The sequence below is a fragment of the Bos indicus genome, chromosome 8 (genome assembly GCF_029378745.1).
Source record: "Bos indicus isolate NIAB-ARS_2022 breed Sahiwal x Tharparkar chromosome 8, NIAB-ARS_B.indTharparkar_mat_pri_1.0, whole genome shotgun sequence".
NCBI classification, from domain to species: Eukaryota; Metazoa; Chordata; class Mammalia; order Artiodactyla; family Bovidae; genus Bos; species Bos indicus.
Window position 1 is genome coordinate 84918858 of NC_091767.1, and position 24158 is coordinate 84943015.

Below are 24158 nucleotides of genomic sequence, written 5' to 3' on the forward strand. Positions count from 1 at the left end.
TGAGGGAATATCCCCCACGGGGAGAATGAGGGGTTGGCCGGGGGCCAGGGAGCAAGGCTGCAGTGGCTGGCATCTGAGCAGCAGAGAGAGCTAGGGGACTTCTGGCTGGGAACAGATAGGGCAGCCAGAGGGAAAGGGAGATGTAAAAAGACACACAAAAGGAGACCCTGAGCACTGGGCTCACCACCCCGACCAGACCTGCTGGAGCCTGGGCTAGGATAGGTGGCTCAACTTCTGGTCCCAGCCCTTTGAGGCTCTGAGCAAGTCCTGCCACCCACTCCTGCCACCCTTTGTGCATCTCCTGCCCTCAGCCTGTCTGCCCTGGGAGTGAGGACCTGTCGATCTCCCTAGACCAAGCGTAGAGCTGGGCTATAGCTGGCAGGGGGTACCATCCTTCCATCACCAGTGGGACCCAGGCTACTCTCAAGAGAAGAGCTTTCTTATAACTCGTCAGACTGCAGGTCACAACTTTGTTCCCCTTGGCATGTACAGCATCCATAGTGCTGCAAAGATATGGAGTGTGGAGTGGCAGGGGTTGCCCTGAACGTGCTGGAGGCACCGATGCCCAGGATCTTCCTGACAGGCACACTTCTGGATTGCAAAGCACATGTGGTCCCAGTGTTTCAGGGGAGGAATGGTGGGCCTGGGAGGACAATGGTGAAGCTGGGACCCAGCCAGGGACATGGTGGGCATTACCCACCCCCAGCATCCCAGCATATGACAGTTTCTGCCAATGGCCTTTTGTTGGCAGGGGGAGAAGATCTTCTATCTCATCAAGCCAGCTTCAGCCAACATCTCCCTGTATGAGCGCTGGCAGTCAGCCTCAAACCACAGCGAGATGTTTTTTGCCGATCAGGTGGATAAATGCTACAAGTGCACCCTCAAACAGGGCCAGACCCTCTTCATTCCCTCGGGTGAGTGCCTGCCCCTGTGTTGTGTGCCCCACCTCTGATGTTTGGGAGGTCACGCCCTGGGTGTGTGCTGCCTTGCCTTGGGGTCGGTCCTGCTCTGTGGTTACTTCTGGGGCCACCTCGGGGCCATGAGGCCCTGTAGCCTCCAGCCTGGCTGTGCTTCTGGAGGCCAGGCCTGTGGGATTGCATGGGGCCCTGAGAGCCCAGCCCAGAGATCCCAGTCACACTGTCAGAGTGGTGTTTGCTGATCTGGACATTGCAAACACAAAGGGGAAAGCAGGATACGAGCAGATAATGCTCTTCACAGATGTCGCTTTGCTTCACCTGTAAATACTTCACCTTTTAAGGTGAAGGTTTCTGTAAGGCTTCTTTTTAAAAATAACATAATTACAATACTATCATCATGCTTTAAAAATGAACAGTTAACCATGCCAGTATTACCCAATGGCCAATCAGTGTTCAGATTTTCTAGTTGTCATATATGGAGGCCCTCACATTTCCACTGACTTGGGTGCCTCCGAGTCCTTCCTGGTCTAGCCCCTACTCCTGTTTCCTACAACCACAGCTATTTCTCAGAGTCTGGGGGGACAAACCCAGCTCTCCTGGGAGTTGTGGCAGCTCTGCCTGTCCGTCCGTCCTGCATGTGGAGATCAGGAATGCCAGGCAGCCCACCCCTGGGTTGGGTCTGAGCGAGTCTCTTGGGCTCCTGGGCCTGAGTTTCCCTGTCTATACCGCACAGGGCTGGATAGAACAGACTGGGCCAGTTCAAACATAGGCCATCCTTCTGGGAGGGCGCACCCAATCATTACATAGAAGCCAGGGCCGGAGCACCTTCCAGGGCCCCGGATGGATGGGGGCACAGAGCAAGGGCTGGTAGGAGCCTGAGCCCATGCTGGCTGGAGTCAGGCCAGGTATGCCAAGAGCCTGGCGTGAGAACACTGTGAAGAGGTGGCCTCATCCCTGTCCCCACAGGCTGGATTTACGCCACTCTGACGCCTGTGGACTGCCTGGCCTTCGCGGGACATTTCCTCCACAGCCTGAGTGTGGAGATGCAGATGAGGTAGGGCCTCCCCTGACTCCCTGGCTCCACCGTGGTATGATGATGCCTCCCCTGAGTCCTGGCCGGGCCCAGCCCATGGGTGACCCTCGGCACGGCTGTTTGCCTAGCCAGGCGTCCGCGTGGTGGGGAGGAAGGAGGAGATGAGCTGTGATCCTACCAGTGCCCCTGAGTTGCCTGGTTGCTGGACAGCCTCAGGCCTGTAATAGACTTGGGGGGAACTTAAAGGCCGAGCCGCCTACTCCTTGAGCACTGACCCAGAGCTCTAGCAGCCATGGCCCATGGGGCTCACCTTCACACCAAGCGGTCATCCTGAGGTGGTCCCCTGGTTCACCTTGCTGTTAAGGCCCAGCAGGGAGGCCTGAGTGGGCATGGCCGCAGTGTAGCCTCTAGCTGTGGCATGGGTTCACCTTCCTTCATTACCTGCTCAGAGCTTCATACACTGAATAGTTCTTTGCTGTGGCTTCCAGAGCATACGAAGTGGAAAGAAGGTTGAAACTGGGCAGCCTGACTCAGTTTCCCAACTTCGAAACTGCCTGCTGGTACATGGGGAAGCACCTGCTGGAGGCGTTCAAAAGTACGTCATCTCCTGGTCAGCGTCTTTGCCTGTGGCTGTGGGCAGTTAGTTGCGGGCGGAGCTCAGGGATGCCAGAGAGTGGTCACAGGTCTGCCATCATGCAGCAGGGCGGCTGGGCCCTGGGGCACAGGCTGAGCGCTGCCCTCATGGGGCCTGAGCAGAAAGTCCCCTCAGCTCCCAGGTCTTGCTTTCCCTGTCTGTGTGCTATGGGGCTGGAGGGGGCTCCTGCCTGCAGGGTTGTCTGGTGTTGCAGAAGGAGCTCTGGCCACATATTTCCAGACCTGGTGTGTGTTCTGCTTGGTCCCTGTGGCCCTGTGTGGTTACTGACAGGGCTCAGTTGGGACATCGAGAGGCCTGGGGTCTGCCTGGCTACCAGCCAAGGGACCCCGGTAGCATCCCTGCTGTGCTTGGGGGAGTGAGGATGCCAGAGTCCCCCGGGGAAGGCCGTGGGGAGGGATGGGCTTTACTGGGTCCCTGCCCTCCATGAACATGGCCCTCCATCCTACGTCCTGCCAGCCCTGCCTTTGGGATCAACTCCAGGTGGCCACCTCCTGCTCAGGTCTCCAGACTTTCTGCAGCCATGTGAGGGATGCAGGAGGAGCATTTGCTTTCATGGAGAGCTTCCTTTTTCAGCAGCACCTGCCTTCCAGGAAGCTGCTCTTTTGTGTTCTGATAAGAGTCTCAAGTAGAGACCTCCTTATCAGGACTCCTTTGTACTTTGACTCTAATTTGAGATCAGAAGGCTGAAAATGGTTCTTAACCTGGGCTGGCTAGGTTTCAGTGAAATTCATCCATCATTTTCTAAACTTCCGCCCTGTACTCCAGGCAGAAGGACTGCCCTGCTCTGGGGTTTCTTGCTGGGGAGATGGAATGGGGTTTGTATGGGCAGAATCACACCCTAAGGACCTGGGGACGGCTTGGCTAGGGTGACTGCTGACTAGCTGGGCCTTGCTGGGATGCCCTTGCCTCTCTGCCTTGGGCCTTCCTCTGTGATGGGGCTGACAGCTCAGCAGCCTCAGAGCTGAGAGGGCCCAGGGGTTTGCCACAGGCCAGACATGGTCATCTGGTGGTGTCAGAGCTCAGGGCTGTTCTGCCTCCATGGTGAACTCTCTGCCTGAAGGGGGAATGCTCTGTCCCTTCTGTTTGGGGGCAGCTCTGGCTCCCAAGGATGTGATTGAGGTAGTGCTTGCCCTGGGCCACCCCAGTGGGAAGTGGGCCCACTGCCTGAGCTATGCAGGGGGCTGTGAGCGGGTGGGATCAGCATCGGGGACGCTTGGTTTGGGGCATGACTGTGGTCCCTCACTGTCGCAGGCTGGGGCCCAGTGGAGGGGGAGCCAGCCCACTGCCTGAGGGGCCTGGTGGGTGGACAGTGGGAAGGCCAGTCCTGCCCCTTGCAGAGCATCTTAGATGGGCATCCCCTGGGTTCCAAGAGGAACCGTTGGCAGTTGGGCAGGTGGTGGTGGGCACATGCCTCTGAAAGCTCTGGCCCTGAATATCCCCCACCACCGGGGCTTTGAGTCACCTGCAGGTGGCAGGGGAGAGTGGGTACCCACCTGAGCAAACCCGTCCGTCTTCCCCCAGGTTCTCACAAATCTGGGAAGCAGCTGCCCCCTCATTTAGTCCAAGGAGCTAAAATTCTCAATGGTGCTTTCAGATCATGGACGAGAAAGCAGGTAGGGAAGTGTGCTAGGCATGACCCAGGGCAGAAGGGAGGGCGGCAGGCGGGGCGTCATCCCTCGGGCTTGTCCTTCCTTCGGTGGGAACTAGCATGTGAGAGGCAGGTGGAGGGCACCTGGCCAGTCACATATCTGTTGGTGGGGGCAGATGCGGGAGAGGGCCCACCACCTCGGGACCTGGCCTGAGCGGGGGGGCTGGGTGGCAGGGAGATTCAGTGAGAGGTGAGGTGGTAGAGATGGCACTGCGTGGACCCTGAAGGCCAGGGAGCGGGGAGGACTCGAGTCAGTGACTGGCTGGAGGGTCACATTCTGATGAGAGTGGAGATGTCCTCGTTGTCCCACTGACTGGTGCAGGCGTCACCTCAGGAGCTGGCTTTGCTCTATGACTAGGACAGTCCCTTTGCCCTACGTGCCTCCATCCCCCCCGACCATAGGAGCACTGCCCTGTGCCCCTCCTGACTCCCTTGAAGCAGCATTTCTGGGTCCCCCGGCTTTGAAAGCATCGGCACCCTCACTAGCGTCCATGCAGTGGCTACTTCTCCTCAGGGAGGCTCCAGAAAAGCAACTTCCAACTTCCCTTGGCATCCTGCCTGGATTGTTGGTACAGAGGGAGGGGAGAGGCCTGGTCAGCCTCGGGGCTCCCTGTCTACTGCCTTGGGAACCCCTGCCAGTCAGGGGTGCCAGCATAGTCTGAGCAGATCCCACCAGGCCCCCGGAAAGTCTTGAGGAAGTGGGGAGTCCAAGAGGGGAGCACTGTGCGTCTCTCACGGGTGAGCTGGGTGGGGTGGGGCAGTAGGTACCCTCCTAGGGCCGTCCTTCGGTTCTCAAAGCCTGGAGTGGGGCAGGGTGTGCCCCCTGACTCACACCAGTTGTCTGGCCAGGTGAAGTGGCCTCACGCCCAGGAAGAAGGGATAGCCTACATTCACGTCACAGCTGGTAGTGGCACTGGGCACCCCCTCCCCTCTGGGACTTACTGTCCATCTGTAAGAGTGGGATCGTGGCAGAGCCTCCTCGTCAGCACAGTGTCTGGCTAGAGTGGGCTAACGCCCTTGGGGCCCCCAGCAGCCAGTCCACGCCTGTGGCAGTGCCTTCCCTTCTGCCTGTCTGGGTGGCAGTGGGGCTGGAGGTCCTGGCTGGGTAGATGGGGGACAGCCTGGAGGGACAGAGGGCATGAGTCAGGAACCACAGAAGCTGAGCCTGCTTGGGGCCCCTGCGAGTGGAGGGGGAGTGGGCATCTGTGCCCAGACTTGGCAGCTGACCCTGTGCATGGGCTGTCCTGCAGGCTTTGGCAGAACATGAGGACGAGCTCCCAGAGCACTTCAAACCCTCGCAGCTCATCAAAGACCTCGCCAAAGAGATCCGGCTCAGTGAGGTAGGGCTCACCCTGGTGGCCTGCTGACCCTGCTTGAGGGATGTCTCTGCCTGTCTTCCCTGGTTATCCTGCGAGGGTCGGGCACATGGGAAGCATCCCCTCCCCCAGCCCTCTGGGGCAGGGTCAGCTGCACGATGACGCTGGATCCTCGGCCCTGGTGGCAGACTCACAGTCTCCTGGTGGGATCCTCGGGAATGAGAGAGTGTGGGGATGCTGTGTAGCCCCCTGTGGGGGGGGGATGACTCTGCCGCAAGGACTGCTTCAGCCCCTTGAGGCTCAGCTTGTGCGAGCCTGTCCAGCCCCCAGCCTCCCCGTGCCTTGGGGTGGGACAGCAGTCCCCACCAAGGAGGTAGAGGGGTCAAGTGGCTGCTGATGTGGATGGTGTGAGACAGGTGTGAAATTGTCACACGGATGGTATGGATGGTGTGACTGTGTTCATAGACAGTGTAGGTGGGTGTGAGCCTGTTATACAGATGGTGTAGGATACGTGTGAGCGTGTCACCAGTGATGCAGACAGATGCTCCTTTTCTGCCTGTTCCCCACGGCCTGGGGCTGTGAGACCCTCCTAGCAGGGCACTCTTGGTCACCTCTTCCTGTCCTTTTCCCAGAATGCCTCCAAGGCCTCCCGACCTGAAGTAACTGCGGCTGTCTCCTCAGACGAGGTCTGTTTTGGGGACCGGGAAAAGGAGGAGCCCCCATCCCCCATTGAGGCCAGCCCTCCACGGTCCTTCCTGGAGAAAGTGTCCAAAAAAAAGACTCCCAAAACCGTGAAGATGCCCAAGCCGTCCAAAGTTCCTAAGCCCCCCAAGCCCCCCAAGCCTCCCAAGTCACTGAAGCTCAAGGATGGGAGCAAGAAGAAAGGGAAGAAGTGCAGGGGCTCAGCATCACCCACCATCCCCAACCTGGACCTGTTGGAGGCCCACACCAAGGAGGCACTGACCAAGATCGAGCCTCCTAAGAAGGGCAAGGTGGGTGGTCTTGACCTCCCTACCTGTAGTCAGTGGGCCTGCAGACACCTCCATGGAGCGGGCCTGTGGGCTGGTGCTGGACCTGCTGTGTCCTTGTGCTGGAGACCCAGGGCAGCTGGGCTCTGCTCCAGCAAGCTTGGTGTAGTGGGCAGCTGGGGAGAAACCCTCATGATAAAGGCAGCGGAGTCTGTCCTGGGTCAGGGTGGGTCAGACCCACCTGGGTCAGGGTGGGTCAGACCATCAAGGGTCACCTGGGGGGACAAGCCGGCTGAGTCTTCCCTGGGGCCTAGACATTGGCTGAAACCTAAAGGTGGGTGAGGCACCCAGTGGAGGGCAATGGGGAGGCAGGAGTGGAGGTGATGATGGGCCAGGCTTCCTTGGGGCCCTGAGCCCCTGTGGCAGTAAGAGAGCAGGCCTGGCCTTGAAGTCCCATCAGTGTGAGTAGAGGGTCTTAGGTATGGACTTTGGGAACAGTGAGTCTCTGAAAGCAGGCCATACTGAATGGTTTCCTGCTAGTGGAACATCATTACCCGATGTTTCAGGGCTTAAGTGGGGCACATGGTTTTTCCTTTTCTCAATGCAAAGAGGGCAGATGAATGTATGAATTAATAGATGGATGAGTGGATGGAAAGAAGAGAGGGAGGAAGGAAGGGTAGGAGGAGGAAGAGTGGTTGAATGAATGGGTGGGTGAATGATTTATGAGTGGGTGAGTGGATGGATGAATGGTTGGTGAATGAATGAGTGGATGGGTGGGTGGATGGATGGATGGTGTGGATGGATGGTGGGTGGGTGGATAGGTGGATAGTGGATGGTGGGTGGGTAGATAGGTGGATAGTGGATGGTGGGTGGGTGGATAGGTGGAGTGGATGGTGGGTGGGTGGATAGGTGGATAGTGGATGGTGGGTGGTGGATAGGTGGATGGTGGATGGTGGATATGTGTGTGGTGGATAATTGGATGGATGGGTGGATGGATGGGTGTGTAGATGGAAGGATGGTGTGGATGGATGGGTGGGTGGGTGGATGGTGGGTGGGTGGATAGGTGGTAGTGGATGGTGGGTGGTGGATAGGTGGATAGTGGATGGTGGGTGGTGGATAGGTGGATGGTGGGTGGTGGATATGTGTGTGGTGGATAATTGGATGGGTGGGTGGATGGATGGATGGTGTGGATGGATGGGTAGGTGGGTGGATGGTGGGTGGGTGGGTTGGTGGATAGTGGATGGTGAATGGGTGGATAGGTGGATGGTGGGTAATTAGATGGGTGGGTGGATGGGTGGGTGGATGGATGGTGGGTGGGTAGGTAGATAGTGGATGGTGGGTGGTGGATAGGTGTGAGGTGGATAATTGGATGGGTGGGTGGGTGGATAGGTGGATAGTGGATGGTGGGTGGTGGATAGGTAGATGGTGGGTGGTGGATAGGTGTGTGGTGGATAATTGAATGGGTGGGTGGGTGGGTGGATGGTGTGGATGGATGGTGTGGATGGATGGGTGGGTGGGTGGATGGTGGGTGGGTGGATAGTGGATGGTGGGTGGGTGGATAGTGGATGGTGAGTGGTAGATAGATGGATGGGGGATAATTGGATGGGTGGGCAGATGGACGGATGGCTAGTTGGATACGTGGTTGGGTATATTGATGGATGGATGAACTGATGTATGTAGGCCAGCAGGAGGTGGGGACTCTGTGCTGTAGGGACTTTGTATTGTAGCCTGATGGACCCTGCTGCCCTCCCATGTCTGCTACTAGATCATGGCTAGTATTTTCTAGGCCACAAAGAATGTCCTGAGTGTGCCCAACAAGGAGGTGATCAGCACGCAGAATGACGTGGAGCGGTTGGAAATCCGAGAGCAAACTAAGAGCAAGTCAGAGGCCAAATGGAAGTATAAGGTGAGGTGTGTGTGTGTGCAGGTGTGCTGGTGAGTGAGTCTACCCTCAGGGAGGGCTGTTAGTGAAAGAAGGTGCTGTGTGAGGCAGGTGTGGGCTTGGTGGCGTGTGTGGGGTGTGTCAGGGTGTGTGCTGTGAAGGTCTTTGAGGGTCTGGGTGTGCACGTGGCCTCCTGGAGCCACCTTCTGAGGGTTGGTGTGGGCACATCTTAGTCTAAGAGGATGGACGCTGTTGCCCTTAGTGGCCTGCCCTGGTTCTAGCTGGCAGTCCTGGAGCTGGTCAGCATCCAAGGGCAGTTCCTGTGGACCTGGGGCTGTGGTGGGCCTGGGTCCTCGGGTGACATGTCAGAGGAAGGAGGCTGGCCTGTCCTGCTGCCTCTGCCCACTGGGCACCTGTATGGGGTTCAGGGACGGTCCTGGGTTTGCTTTTCAGAACAGCAAACCTGACTCCCTGCTGAAGATGGAGGAAGAGCAGAAGTTGGAGAAGTCTCCTCTGTCAGGGAACAAGGACACCAAGTTCTCCTTCTCCTTCTCCAACAAGAAACTGCTTGGGTACGTGAGTGCTTGTGCCAGGAGGGGTTGGTTGTACACGCACCACATGTTGCCACACATACCCTGAGCATCTCCTCTCCACATCACACACACACATGCCCTGCTTGTGCACACCTCATACACACACATACACTCGCCTGGAGGACTCTGCAGATGAGCCTCTGTCCTGAGCTAGAGGACAGGCACACCCCTCATGAGGGCCTCACCAGGCTGACCCCTTTCCTGCCTCCTAAACCAAAGAGCTCAGGTAGGTAGGCAGGGAGCAGTGGTGTGTGCGGCAAGGAGGGGAGGGTATGATTGGGCAGATATTAGCCAAGTGCTGTCCTGGGCTGTCACAGAGGACATCGTAGGGGTCAGGATCTTGGCCTAGGAGTCCAGAGGGCAGTGGGGAGAGGCTGGTATGAGCCCAGTACTCTCAAATCCACCTGAAATTATGGCTGTGATTGGGGCCATGGAAGGAGGATTTGTGGGGCCTGGGGTGCTATGGAGTCCGTGGGTGCCCAAGGGAATTGGTGGGAGGGCTTCCTGGAGGAGATGGCCCTAAGCTGAGAGGTGGGGCACCCAGCCTGGGTGGGTCTGTGTGTGTGAGCTGGTGTGTCTAGGTCCCAGACTGTGTAAGGGATCTCAGTCGGCTGACCAGTGTGGTGGGCTGGCCAGATGGGAGGTGGGTGGGCCAGGAGCCCTGTACCCACCGAGAAGCCCCTCGCTGGCCTTGGTCTGGCAGTTGTATGCTAAATCCAAAGTGCAGCGTGGGTGCCTAACAAACAGGAGGTAGACACATCCCAGTGGGAACGGGGCCACTTTACGCCTGTGGATCTGAGTTTTCTCATCTGCAAAATGGGAGAAGGCCACTTTCAGGCTGCGGGACACAGCCATCAGTGTCTGGTGTGCGTGCAGGGCCCGGCATAGGTGGGCCTGCTTTTCCCAAGAGCTCGTGGCAGTGTGCCAAGGCCTCTTTGCAAGCAGATGGGTTGGATCTGTTGCCATGACTTCACGGCCCTGGGCATGTCCTTGACTTATCTGAAGCTCAGCTGGTGGGTCCCGGGGAGCTTTTGATGGCATTAACTGTATGACTGACTGACCGTGCTAGAGTTTAGAAATGGAAGGGAGAAAAGGAGACATGATTCTGTAACCATGTGTGTACACGGGTATGTGTATGTACACGGGTATGTGTGTGTACACGTGTGTGTGTGTTGCATGATGTAACTCATGGCCACACCCAGCAGGGCTCACTGCCAGCTGTCCTCGGTATTTCCACTGTTGGGAACCGGAGCTGTGCCCATTGGGAATTGCAGACGCCTGTGCCCTGCCTGCTCTTCCCCACTGCTGAGTGTGCACTTGTGCCCTCAGCTGACCCCGGGGGCAGCAGCTGGAGCATCGGACTCTGCTCGTTTGCAGTAGCCCTGTGGCCCCAGGAGGGAGATTTGTTACATTGTTCCTACACCTCAGCCCTGAAATTATTTTTCCATAATAACTGTGTGAATAAAAAACCCAGGCCGGTTGGCACTGGCTGTGTCTGACTCTGAGCTTGTATCAGGCCCAGGGCAGGCTGACGGAAGTCCAGCACTCGTCCAGCAGTGAGGATCAGGGGGCAGTTAGGGGCACAACCTCACACAGCCTGAGAAAGGGCCGGGCATGTACCTCGTGGGTTGTGTGCTATCCTTGCTGGGGTCATGGCATTGGAGAGGAGGCTGTGGGGTTGGGAGGGGTCCAGCCCTTACTGTTGGTCTTCCAAGGCCTGTTGAGGGGTGGAGTGCTGGGGGCACTGGCCAGGCTATGCAGATGCCCACTGACCGGCCCTTTTCTCCCACCCCAGCTCCAAGGCCCTCAAGCCACAGCCCGGCCCAGGGGTGTTCGGGGCCTTGCAGAACTTCAAGGAGGACAAGCCCCAGCCGGTGCGGGATGAGTATGAATATGTGTCGGATGATGGGGAGCTCAAGATTGACGAATTCCCTATTAGGAGAAAGAAAAATGCTCCGAAGAGGGACTTGTCCTGTGAGTTGGGGGGACACGGGGAGGGGGCAGACCCAGCCCCGTAGGAGCCATCCCGGGCATGTGGAGTGGGCGTTGGATGTGGCTGGACTAGGGTCCCCCTGTGCCCCTCCAAAGTTGCCATTGACTCCCATCTGCTCTGCTTTCAGTCCTACTGGACAAGAAGGAGCCGCTGCCCACGCCCGTTACAAAGCCAAAGCTGGACTCGGCGCTCTACAAGGTAAGCGACTGCCTTCTGGGACACTGGTCACGGGAGTGAGCAAGATAGCCATCTCTGTGTCTGGCTGTTCTTGAGGCAGTGGCCCGCCTACCACTTGGTGGGGCATCTCTGACTGAGCCTTCTGGGTGGAGTGCAGAGGGGGACGTTTTCCTGGGGAAGCTGGCTGGGCTCCAGATGTGGGACTGTGAACCCTGGGGCCCTGCACAAAGGGGCAGAAGCAAAGTCGGGACTCGTGGAAGGTCTACAGGTGTCTGAGTGGTGGGGCCTCTGGAGCTGCGCTCCTCAGTCAGATCCACGAGTTTCCCTGATGCTTGAGGATGGTAGTACAGAGGGTAGCAGGCCAGGCTGCTGGGGGGTGGGTCTTGCACTGAGGTATGGTGGTTAAGTTAGATGGCCTCCAAGGCCACGCGTGTCCAGCCCAGGATGTGATGGCCATCTCCCAGGAAGCCAAGTTCCAGGAAGACGGGTGATACCATACCTGCAGAGCCCAGGGTGTCCCTGCGGAGCCACCTGCCAGGGGCTGTTAACAGGTGTCCTTCAGGCGCAGGTTCACCCACCTGATCCCTGTCCAACCACGGCAACTCTTCTTGTATCTGTGCTCAATACTGGAGCTCTCACATAAGGTTCTGTAAACCAGGGCTCATCTGGCACAGTGCTGCAGTTGGGGCTGCAGGCTCCCAGCACAAAGCTCAGGCGCCCATGCTCTGCAGTGTGTGTCTGGTCAGTCAGCCTCCCGGTGCTCAGCACAAGGACAAGCTCTTTAAAAACCTCTTTTTCTCACTGGAGTGAAACAGTCCCATCCCTACCCCCAAGCCCTTTTCTGACTGGCTGCTCTGTCCCTACAGCAGAGCGATGACTCCTCTGATGAGGGCTCACTGCACATAGACACGGACACCAAGCCCGCCCGCAATGCCAAAGTGAAGAAGGACAGCGGGGGTTCGGCCGCGGGCATCCTGGACCTGCTTCAGGCCAGCGAGGAGGTTGGCGCACTCGAGTACAACCCCAACAGGTAGGCCTAGTGCCCTCAGGGAACTGGGGGGACTGGGTGCTTCCACAGAGTTGGGCCAAACAGGGCTCCATCAGCCCATGTCCTGGAGGCTGGACAGTCAGAGTGGGACCCCTGCCTGGCAGAGGTGGTGCCAGGTGGCCAGGGAGGTGAGCGGGGGCTGGCTATGTAGGTCCTTCGTGTTGCAGAGCTCCTGTGTGAGGAGTCTGTGGGGCCTCCATATCTGTGTGCCTGCGGGAAAGCAGGTCCAGGCTGGGTACCTGGAGGGTATCAGGGTTTTTCCAGACTGGGACGTCCAGCTGTCTCTGCCTCGTCATTTCCCAAATGCCATAAAAATGACCTAAGAAAATTCCACAGTGTCTGCCTGGTGTTAGGGTAAAGAGCATTCATGGGCCACTCTGGGACTCCAAGCTGGCTTCCCTGCAGAGCCGTCATCTGCAGCAAGGGAGATGATGGCTTCAGAGCTTGGGATGTGAGAGCCCATTCCATGAGAAAGGGCTGGATAGGCCAGGGTCCCAGATTCCCACCCCAACTGGGAGTGTGTGGGAGCTAAGCCAGGCTACCCTTGAGACCTGTTTGAGTCCACATGTGAGCCTCAGGAGCCCACTCACTGCTGGTGTATATGCTGCCCTTTCCTGGAGGCCCTGAGCTTCCAGGCGATCAGGCAGGCCAGGACATGTGTCTGCTCAGCTCAGGTAGTCCTCCCTGCCTAGGCCTGCCCAGTTTCAATCCTTTGATTTGAGAGAAATGGATTAATTCTCTTGGGCTTTTGCATTGGATGGGAGGCCATGGGGCTTGTTTTTCTCATGATTGTCGTTATTTAGTTGCTCAATCATACCTGACTCTTTGTCACCCCATGAACTGTGGCCCACCAGGCTCCTCTGTCCATGGGATTTCCCAGGCAAGAATACTTCAGTGGTTTGCCATTTCCTTCCCCAGGGGATCTTCGCAACCCAGGGATTGAACCCGAGTCTCCTGCCTTGTAGGTGGATTCTTTACCACTGGGCCACCAGGGAAGCCCCTTTTCTCAGGATGGTCCCAGTTAAATTCCTTTTTGGTCCCAATTGGCCCCAGTTGGCTCTTGCTTTTAAGCATCATGGGACATTTTTTTTTTTTTTTCCACATGGAATTTCTACAAGTACCACAGACAGACCAAGGGACGGGGGCCTGTGTCCCCTGCAGCCTCCCCATTCTGGAAGTGTCTGCTACCATGGTGAGGGCTGGCTCCCCTCCTAGTTCTTGAGTCATCAGGAGATTCCTGCTGCATTGATGGGGAAACTGAGGCTGAGAGAGCTTAGGTGACTTGCTCAAGGCCACACAGCTAGGAGGCAGCAGAGGCAGGACTAGCGTCTCCATTTGCTAATGATGGAGCCTAAGTGTGGGGGTTCTGGAAGGCTGACCTTGCTAGATGGTGTCATCCAGCCAGGGGGGGGTGACTTGGCCTGAGGGAGGCAGGGCTTACGTGGTCTGCTCGGGGTTTGGTCCTCCAGATCTGCCTTTCAGCCCGTGCTACCAGGATTAAGGTCTGAGGGCTACCTGGGCCGGTGGAGGCACATGTCTGCCCCATCTCAGACAGTGGGGCCCCAGCAGGAGGATTAGGGCTTGATTGAAAAGCGTTCTTCCCAAATCAAATGGTTGTATTTTCTTTCACAGATTATCATTTTTTGTGCAGTGTTATGCTCACAGATAGCCATAGGTGCCTTTTCTCATGGGAGTGGAGTATGGTTGGAGGCTGCTACAGAGCTGTGGGGTACAGATTTCCTGTTTAGCATGAAGTGGTTTCTGTAGATAAGGCAGACCCAAGCCCCTCAACTGCAGAGATGCCTCGGTGGTGGCAGGAGGGACCCTGGCCTGAGACCCCTTTGCCGGGAGGAGAAGCCTGGCTGTGAGCCCCCTTCTGCTGGAGGGGCTGGTGCCCGGGCTGGCCCCACATCTCTTCAGAGGTGCCTCTCTTCTGGGAATGCTCTGGCTAGCTGGCACCTCAGTGATGGAATGATGCTCACCCAGGTCCCCTGTGAGCTCCATGGAGAGCTCCCCCCAAAACTGGATGAGGGCAGATGAGGCTGGTGCCAGAACTCTGCCCGGAGCTGGGACACAGGGCCTGCAGCCTGGGCTCCTGACTGAGCAAGGGCATGGCCTATTGGGAGAGGGCGGCCAGTCTGTGGACGCGCTGTGAACTGATCTGTAGGTACACACGTGTGTGCTCACACACGCCTGCACACGTGCACGTGTGCCTGCCGGGGCTGGCCTCCTTGGCCGCCGCAGGCAGTTCCTTTCCCAAGTCTCCCATTTGGAGTGTAGGTCAGTGTTTGATGGTCCATTTGCTCTGTTTTAAGTATTTGCTTTTTTGGAAAAAACAGCTGAAGAAAATGGAGGAAAATATGTTAATTTCTTGTGGATGGTTTGCTTAGTGTTTACCGCCGGGGGGGAAGGAGAGGATTTTGGTATGATAATTGGAGGATTAAGGTATTATTTTCCATGCACACTGGTTAGACTTTGCTCCTTGATTTGCCGGCCCACGTGGCCAGTCTGCAGCCCTGGGCTCCAAGACCCCTCCTTCTCAGTTGCAGCTGAGCTGGGCTGGGACCACGACGTCCAGATGGCACAGGCAGGCGGCTGGCTTCCATGCTGGCTCCCGGAGGACCCTCGTGGTGGGTGTCCTGGCCCCCACCCTGCCATCCCTGCAGGAAGCCTGGCGTTTGTCCAGGCCATAAGGCTGGGTGAGGATGCCTGGGACCTTCAGGGCCTCATCTGCAGAGCACTGGAGAGCCTGGTGCAGAGCGTGGGGGGCCATCTATCAGCTCTTGCTGGCTCTCGTACTTGGCCAGGCTGGGGGTGGGGGGGGTCCATCCCTGCTCAGAAAAGTGATGATGGTATAGCAATGATACTACCGCTCCCAAATGCCATGTGCTCCTGACTGGGTCTGGGTATCCCTCTGCCTTCATGGCATGGGACACTGGGGGTTGGGAGGACACTGGGGCAGGTGGAAGGTCTGGTGGAGAGCTCCTAACTCTCCACAGCGGTCTGATCATACTTGATTTTTCCCACTGTTTGTGGCTTTGGAACCATAATCCATCCGCTTCTAGCAAAAGCCCAAAACACTGCGGTCCAGTACGTCTTGGGTGGGGCTGGGGGAAGCGGTATTCATGGAGGACTGCCCAGAGAGGCGCCCGCCCGTCGCTGCCTCCTGGCTTAGGGCAGAGTCCCTGGCCTGGAGCCCAGCAGTACCCCTCGCAGGATGACTTTTGTCCAAGCTTGTCTCGGTGGGCCCCCAGGAACACAGGGGACCACCCTCTGTGTCTGTGCTTCCTGGGGCCAGCTCTATCTCCCTTTACTCTCCAACCTCAGTCTTGGGAACTTTATGTCTGAGCAGGGATTTCTTCTCATTTTAATGTCTTACTAGAGATGCTTCAAACACTTCTTGGAAGTTGGGGAGGGGGCAGGGACCATGCAGAACCACCAGCGTGGTTCTGTGGGTACACTTTTGGGTGCTGCTTTTGTGTTCTGGCAGCCCTGTGGGTGTGTCCATCCCCCAGGGGCACATGGGGCAGGCTGGAGGGGGCCTGAGTGTCACACATGCAAGACGGGCCCACTGCTGGGCCTCCTGGGCCTCCTGGGTCTGTGACCAGGGAGGAGAGCCAAGCGTTGCGCCATTCCAGGCCCTGCTTCCTCAGGAACCAGGGGGCAGTGAGAGGTATGGCCAGGCTCCCCAGAGGCTGGGGTGGACTCTCCTGACCCAGGTGGAAAAATGTCTGGGGTGATGGGCAAGGGTGAGGGTGTGGGTGCAGATGCAGTCATAAAAAGATGGTGTGGGTCACCTGGGGAGATCGAGTGCCATGGGAGGGAGCGGGCTGAGCCGCTCCATCTCAGGTGCTGGATGAGATGTGGGGGAAGCACCCACGACTGGGGCTTAGTGCAGGAGCCCATGGTGGGCGCAGGGGTGCACAGAGAATGGAATAGGGAGGGAGAGGTGGCCTGGGTCCTTGGGGGGATTCTGCTTATTGACCTCATGATGGGAGAGATCAGGAGCACCTTTGTCTGCCTCTCCCTCGTCCCCTCCCTCCACTTCCCCCTCCCTTTTTTCTCTATTTATGCCCCTCTCTGTCCCAAGGCCTCCAGCTCTCCCTTCGATGTTGGGGGATGGGGGGCAGAGGGTAGAGGAAGCGGGTAGCTGGTCCTTTCCATGGGGAAATGATCAGCCCCCACCGTCCTCCCCCCACGCCCTCTGCTGGCTGCTGAGAGGGAGGATGTGTGGGCCATGGGCTGAGTGCCTGTCTCTCTGTGCCTCCAGCCAGCCCCCCGCCTCCCCCAGCACACAGGAAGCCATTCAGGGAATGCTGTCCATGGCCAACCTGCAGGCTTCCGACTCCTGCCTGCAGACCACGTGGGGTGCTGGCCAGGCCAAGGGCAGCTCGCTGGCCGCCCATGGTGCCCGGAAGAACGGGGCTGGTGGGAAGAGTGCAGGCAAGCGGTTGCTGAAGAGGGCGGCCAAGAACAGCGTGGACCTGGACGATTATGAGGAGGAGCAGGACCACCTGGACGCCTGCTTCAAGGACTCGGACTATGGTGAGTGCTGCTGTGCAGGGAGAGGTGCCTGTCCTGGGTGCTGGGAGCCAGACCCTCTTGCGGATGTAATTCACAGGCCTTAGATGTTTCTCTTTAGAAGCATGCAACTCAGTGGTGTTTAGTGTATTCAGAGGGATGGGTCTGCTGCCGTCAGCACCCCCAACTGGAGAACATTTCATCAAAGGAAACCCTGCCCTCTGTCCATTAAGAGTCAATTTGCCTCCCCTGATTTACGCTGCTGCTACTGCTGCTGCTGCTAAGTCGCTTCAGTCGTGTCCGACTCTGTGCGACCCCATAGACGGTAGCCCACCAGGCTTCCCCATCCCTGGGGTTCTCCAGGCAAGAACACTGGAGTGGGTTGCCATTTCCTTTTCCAGTGCATGAAAGTGAAAGGTGAAAGTGAAGTCGCTCAGTCGTGTCCGACTCTAGCGACCCCATGGACTGTAGCCTACCAGGCTCCTCTGTCCATGGGATTTTCTAGGCAAAAGTACTGGAGTGGGGTGCCATTGCCTTCTCCGTGATTTACACTGATTTATGCCAACTCATAGATTTTTCTCATCTGGATGTGTCATGTGAACAGAATTGCACAGTACTTGGTCTTTGGTGCTTGGCCTCTTTCATTAGCATACTCTTTTTTTTTAAACTTATAGTAACACATTATTCATTTATTTATGCTTTTTTTTTTTTTTGGCTGCACTGGGTCTTCATTGGTGCGTGTGGGCTTTCTCTAGTTGCGGTGAGCGGGGTCGACCCTTCCTTGCGGTGCACCGACTTCTCATTGTGGTGGCTTCTCTTGTTGAGGAGCACAGGCTCTAGGCACACAGGTTCAGTACTTGCAACACACAAGCTCAGTAGCTGCGGTGTGTGGGCTCTGGCACGTGCAGGCTTCATTGGTTGTGTCACGCGGGCTTTGTTGCTCCAGAGCATGTGAAATCTTCCTGGACCAGGGATTGAACCTGTGTCCCCTGCATTGGCAGATAGATTCTATACCACCAGGGAAGTCCTCCTTAGCATACTCTTTAGGCTCCATCCACATTGTAGCACATGTCAGCTTTGTTCCTTTTACTAGCTGGATAACATTCCACTGTGTGGACACACCACATTTGTTTATCCCTTTGTCCATCCCCAGGCACTTGGATGGCTTCCACCTTTCGGCAGTTGTGAATAGTGCTACTGCGGGGGGTTTTGTGTGGCCTGTATCTGTGGTGTCTGCCTGGGTCGCTGCCTAAGGCACCTTCTGAGAAGGTATAGCCACTATGAAGTGGCTATACCATTTCATAGACACATTGAGACCACATCCATTCTGCGTCTGTGTAAACAGAAACCAAGGCCCAGAGTGGCTCTGTGGCCTGAGTCTGAGGTGGGCAGTAAGTTGGCAACTGGGCCATAGCTGTGGCCTCTGCTCAGGGGCATGGCCACTCACCTCACACCGTAGCCCCTCCAGGCCCAGCGCTTCAGGTTCCAATACGATCTGAAGGAGTTGCTGTTGGCTGCCTGGGAGGAGACTTGGAGCAAGGACCCACCTCCATGCCTTGGCCCACTGCCCGGGATGTCCCCGTCCCCACGGGCTGCAGTGTGCTTCTCAGGGCGAGGGGCCATGTGCTGCCCGCATGGCGCAGGGCCTGTCTTCAGTGCAGTCCTGATGGTGTGAGGCTGCACCTCTGTCCTAGAGAGCCCTCCCGCGGTGACGCTGGGCCTGTCCTATCTGGTGGACACTTCCAGGCCTCACTGGCGGGGGCTGTCATGGTCTGACAGTGGGGTGAACTCCATTTTGGGGGCGCCCTTGGGACATGGGTCAGGTCCTGGGGGTTAAACCTATTGATAATAGGAGGAGGCACCCAGTGAGTCACCCAGGACTGCTGTGTGGGTCTCCCTGCTCTAGAGACTTGTCGAGGAGAGTCTGGGGTCCTTCAGAGCCAGCTGGCTCCATGGACATCAGAGGTTCCCTTCTCTGACACTAACAGAAGAGATGTCTTGAGAACTGGGCATTCAAGTGGGTGTGGCGGCCAGGCTGGCATAGGCATGGCTGGTTGGGTGGCCATGGGGGCTGGATGGAACCCATTGTCTGGCCTCTCTGGACCCCAAGGGGTGCCTGGGCTGGACGATTTCAGAGGCCACCTGTGCCTGTGCATGGGGCAGCCACTCCGGGAGGGCTGGTACTATGGAGCCTGAAGACGGCCCCAGGGGTGCCAGTCATAGGGTCTGCCAGCAGCCTGCCACTCCCGTCCTGCTGGGGCCACACCAGCAGCTCAGTCCTTCCTCCTCTTTCCACCTCTAGTTTACCCCTCCCTGGAGTCGGATGAGGACAGTCCTGTTTTCAAGTCCCGGTCCAAGAAGAGGAAAGGCTCGGATGACGCCCCCTATAGTCCGACAGGTAGTGCTGGGGGCTGGGAGGGGAGCTCTGTCCACACGGAATGCCAGCAGTCGTGTTGCACACCCACTGGCTCTGTGGCTCAGACAGGGTGTCTGTTGAGCCCCGACTGGGCTCCACTTCAATCCCAGGACCTCAGCCAAGTGCTCTCGCAAACACTCAGAGGCATCCCAGCTCCTGCCAGTAGGGCAGTGCAATGTCCCTGTGGTGCGCTGGCCCTCTGCCTTGGCTCTCCTTGACGAGCATCCCTGGGCGGGTCCCGTTTGCCCCCGGCCCCCATCATGGCAGCCAACAGAGTGGGGTCTGGTTCCCCTAACACACTCCCTTCCTGACCCCTCCTGTCCTGCTGGTGGAGGGCAACCACCCCCACACGAGGTTGGGGCTATTGCTGACCTTCCCCCAAATGTGACTTGTCCCTGGGATTCAGGGACAGATTAGGGCAAGGCTGGGAGATCCAGGAGGGTGCTCAGGCACTGGGTGGCGACTCGAGGAAGGCTGACCTTCTTTCCTACAGCGCGGGTTGGCCCATCGGTGCCAAGGCAAGACAGGCCTGTGCGCGAGGGGACCAGAGTGGCCTCCATTGAGACTGGGCTGGCAGCTGCCGCAGCCAAACTGTCGCAGCAGGTGAGGAGAGCGTCTGCCTGGGCTTGGGCTCCCCAGTGCCTTTGCTCCCCCCACTCTCATGCACGGGGAGCATCCCCCTGGGCTTAGGCTCCCCGATGCCTTTGCCCCCCACTCTCATGCACGGGGAGCGTCCGCCTGGGCTTGGGCTCCCCAGTGCCTTTGCTCCCCCCGCTCTCATGCACGGGGATCACCCAGGCTGGGGCTGTCACGGCCTGGTTCCTTCAGGCTCCCAGGTCCATGCTAGTGGGAAGCAGAGAAGCTGGAAACTGGTGTCAGAAGTCCCATGGTAGCTCACAGTGGGGTGGTGGGGAATGGGGGGTTCGGGAGATGGGGGAGGGGCCCATACTACATGTCCTCCAGTAGGTGAGCTCAGATTGGGCAGGGTCTGTCCACACTACAGCTGAGTGCTGATGCTGTGTCCTGGACGTCCCCACGTCCAGGATGGCTGGCCTCACAGAGCAGGGCCTGATGGTCCCTCCACAGACCCCAGAACTGTTCTGCGGGGCTCGTGGTGGCTGGAGATGGGCTTGGGCGTGGTCCAGCCCTTTCTGCTCCTGCAGTGCTGACTTGCTCAGCTCCATGGCAGAAGCCTTGTCCACGGTAGACCAGGCTGCTCCCAGGTTGCAGTCTGCTCCCCAGGGTCTGGGTCTGGCCAGCCCTGTGCGGTGACGCACCTGCATGTTTTGTTCAAAGGAGGAGCAGAAAAGCAAAAAGAAAAAGAACACCAAAAGGAAGCTGGCTCCCAACACCACCTCCCCCTCTGCCTCCGCCTCTGCCGGCACCACCTCAGCCAGCACCACCTCGGCCTCCACCACCTCGGCCTCCACCACCTCGGCCTCCACCACCCCGGCCTCCACCACTCCGGCCTCCACCAGCACGGCCAGCAGCCAGGCCTCACAGGAGGGCAGCTCACCTGAGCCCCCGCCAGAGTCCCACAGCAGCAGCCTGGTCGACCATGAGTACACAGCAGCTGGCACCTTCACTGGGGCCCAAGCCGGCCGTGCCTCTCAGCCCATGGCCCCCGGGGTCTTCCTCACGCAGAGGAGGCCCTCCTCATCATCCCCCAACAACACCGCTGCCAAAGGTACCTTGCTTGCTGACCCTGAGTTGCCTGTGAGTGACCATAGGTCTCTGTCCCTGCAGCCATGAGTTTCTGTGGCCAGGCCCTCAGTCAGTGTGTGAAAGAAATGGCTCAAGACTGAGACCTCTGGTTACTCGCTGGGGGGTGGGGGGGTGGGGGCTGGTTCTGGGTACCTTGGAGCTAGGTCCATTCCTTTAGACTACCAGGGCCTTGGCTTTGGGTCCTGGCTTGGAGACAGAGTGTGGTTGATGGTTTGTTGAGGGTTCACTGGGAGTGGCCTAGGGTGACCCAGGCTCCTCCATGTGATTTAGGGGTGGGACAGTTGGCTGGGTCCTATGGTACCCCCACTGTCACCCCAGGCCCACTGTGCCCCGGCCGTGAGCCCCAGCCAGCCATGGACATGGGGGGGTGGGTAGCTCCAGGTTGCCCTAATGCCATCCCTGGACTGTCCCTGCTGCACACGCCATGCCCCAGCCCCTTGTCGACACAGTCTCTGAGTGGGGCATTTTGTCGACAGTTGATGGTTTTGGAGGGATGCAGAGCTCACTGTGCTTGGGCATCGCACGCCCATCTTACAGAAAGGATGTGGGCTCAGTGAGGGATTACAGACCCCCCCATATGCTGCTCCTCTCACTCACCTGTCTTTTTTGTGTCTCCACCTCCACCAGGAAAACGTACAAAAAAGGGCATGGCCACTGCCAAACAGAGGCTTGGGAAAATTTTGAAAATTCATCGGAATGGAAAACTACTCCTTTAAAGTTTGGAAAGCCAGGATCCTTCTGCTCCACTCAGGACCCCCGGAGCCCCGCTAGAACATCAGCCCCCAGGAGGGTGGCCTTGCTGCCTCACCCAGGGAGGGCCTGGCCTCCTCCCAGCAACCACCCCCCTCACATGAGCATCTGTTGCTTCAGCAGGCGGAGCTTGCCAATGTGGACAGACGTCCTTTCTCAAGTTGCTTAGAGTGACCAGTTCCCGAAACGTGGCCCTGCCCGTTTGAGGACCATTCCAGTTTCAGGACAGCCTCCAGGCATCCCCGAGCATGGGTGTGATTGCAGGGCCTCTGCAGCTCTGCTGGGAGCATGAGTCCTTCAAGGAAGGAGGAGTGAGCCAATGCTCACCAGGCCCAGAGTCTGAGCTGGCCACAGACTGGTAGCCTCCAGAGGCTTAAAAAAAGGCAAAGAACACTAGAGAGGAAGAGGAGGAGAAATCGGGGTGTGTATGTGCCCCCCTTTTCTTCCCAAGTGATTCTCAGACAAGTCCAGAGAGTGTTCGGTCCGGTTAGGAGAGGAGCCTCTGTGCTCTCCAGATAGTGGGTGGTGGGCCGGATGGTGGGTATTGTGCCCTGAATGTCTGGGGCATTTCTTGGGGCCGGCTGGGGCTGGCAGCAGGGTCAGTGTGTCAGTGGGGGCGAACTGGAGCCATCATGGGGTCCCCGGGGAAGGGCTTGGGCCCAGCCACAGTGTGGCATCCCGGGGGCCCAGGCTAAGCCACGTGGGTGGGCCTCATCCAGCCTGACCATCTATACTCCGAGAAGCACTTCCCAGCCAAAGCACTCCGCCATATGCCTGGTGGGGCAGTTGGTGGCCGGGTGGCCGAGGACTTGGGGCCAGGCACTTCTATCTTGTCACTTGTCGAGTGCACGGGTGGCTCCTGGACCACGCGTCTGCCCATCGACATGGAGGGGCTGGATTTGTTTCTCAGGCAATCCTGTATTTTAATTTTAGATGTATTTCCTGAAGCATATTTTTCATAGAATGTAGCGTGTAAATAGCTTTTTAAATAACTTCTTTTTTATAAGAGTAAAAGTATCTTTAGGAATTTCTTTCTATAGAGTCCTTCATTAACATTTATACGAGTTTTTTGCCGAGTATGATGAACAGTTGGGTTTCCGATGCTTTTCCTTTTCCTTCTTTCTTTGTATTATTATGGTTATTATTATTATTTTTTCTTTTAGGAACTAAGGTATTGCCTGAAAAACAAGTGATGTCTGTGCAGCCTTATATCTGTCTTGACAGAAGCAAACAGTACACAAAAGATCTATTTCAGACACATTTGAAGAGGAATCTTCAACTTGAATACCAGCTCTTTCTTTCCTTCTTGTTGATGAAGGGGGTGGGGTACAGTTATTTTACTAGCACCTTGTGAAGTGTTTCTGTGTTTTGTGATGCTGTAATTTATTAATGTTTGTAGCTTTTTATATTTGTACATTTCTTATGAGCTTTGTTTATATGCCCATCCCTGGGTGTTCTGTCCATGAGGAGAGGCAGCTTTGTGTGGGCCTTGCCATCCTTGCTCATCCTGTTTGGGGGACACAGCCCCGGGGCCCAGAGGCTGGAAGGGGCGAGCCTCACGGGGCCCTGACTATTCTGACCCAGCGTTTTGAAGGTTTCCTTTCCTGTCCTTGTTGAACATTTATATAATCTAACCTGGCCATCAAGCTGTTCTCTCTCTTCCTCTCTTTTATTTTTTTAATTTTATTATTATTATTTTGGCAACATGTACATTTCTAACAAAGTTTATTGTGGCTATTAAAGTGTTTTATTTCCCAATTCATATTACTCTTGTATCGAGTCCATGAGGTCTAAGGTAACTTAGATCAAAGTTTTAAAAGAGTAAAAATATTTCCGGTTTTGTACAGAACCACGTCTTTGTCGTTTTTGCCTCGTTCGCTGTTGTCCACTCTGCAGTGAAGATGGTGGGGGTCTTGGACACTGGGGAGAGGAGTGGACCAGTGTGGTGGGCTGGGTTTAAGGGTGGGCAGTCAGGCCAGGCCCCCTACCAAGGCCCAGGCCCTGGCTGCCAACATTCCCCTTGGAAAGCCCTTGGATTGCCCACAAGGCATAGGTACTTCCCTGTACCCCAAAGCTACAGCACCCTGAGCCAGCCTGTAGGAGCAGGCAGAAGAGACCCTTGGTCAGAGTGGGCAGCCTTTGAGACCCTGGCAATACCAGCCCCAGCACCAAGCATCCTTAGGTGCCCGTAGAACATTCTTGGTGTCTTAGTGTTCACAGGCGTGCAGTTTAGCGAGTCCAGTGACAGGCACCCGAGAATGTGTGCAGGATTTCAGTCTAAATCTGATGTTATTTACAACAGATGAACAAAAGCAGATCCCCCATCCCACCCTAACAGATGCACAGTGAAGGGCACAGTGAAGATCAAAGATTAAGGAGAAAGAGCAGCTAGCCGGAGGGGCCCGCCACGAGGAGACTTTGGGCCCACGCTGGGGCTGCCCCAGCTGCCTGGCATCTCAGACTTCGCTGGGCCTTGGGATAAAGCGTTCAGCTGCACAGCCTGAATCTGCTCTGCT

General features: G+C 57.1%; 1 protein-coding gene across 5 annotated transcripts in view; it reads left to right on the plus strand.

Moving 5' to 3' along the window:
• The window catches only part of PHF2 (PHD finger protein 2), a 92898-nt gene extending 69407 nt beyond the window's left edge, over positions 1-23491 (plus strand). For 2 of the 5 annotated variants that reach the window (XM_070795149.1, XM_019966608.2), the window contains exons 7-22: positions 752-914; positions 1884-1971; positions 2439-2545; positions 4127-4218; positions 5504-5593; positions 6202-6561; positions 8324-8443; positions 8873-8991; positions 10808-10986; positions 11133-11203; positions 12052-12212; positions 16501-16775; positions 19054-19149; positions 19661-19770; positions 20464-20854; positions 21520-23491. In XM_070795149.1, coding sequence (XP_070651250.1) covers positions 752-914; positions 1884-1971; positions 2439-2545; positions 4127-4218; positions 5504-5593; positions 6202-6561; positions 8324-8443; positions 8873-8991; positions 10808-10986; positions 11133-11203; positions 12052-12212; positions 16501-16775; positions 19054-19149; positions 19661-19770; positions 20464-20854; positions 21520-21608 — 2511 coding nt within the window. In that variant the 3' untranslated portion in view covers positions 21609-23491. Of the gene's footprint in view, positions 1-751; positions 915-1883; positions 1972-2438; positions 2546-4126; positions 4219-5503; positions 5594-6201; positions 6562-8323; positions 8444-8872; positions 8992-10807; positions 10987-11132; positions 11204-12048; positions 12213-16500; positions 16776-19053; positions 19150-19660; positions 19771-20463; positions 20855-21519 lie in introns of all 5 variants that reach the window. The other 3 variants (XM_070795148.1, XM_019966606.2, XM_070795150.1) reach the window with 2 other exon arrangements.
• Positions 23492-24158: the final 667 nt, after the last annotated feature.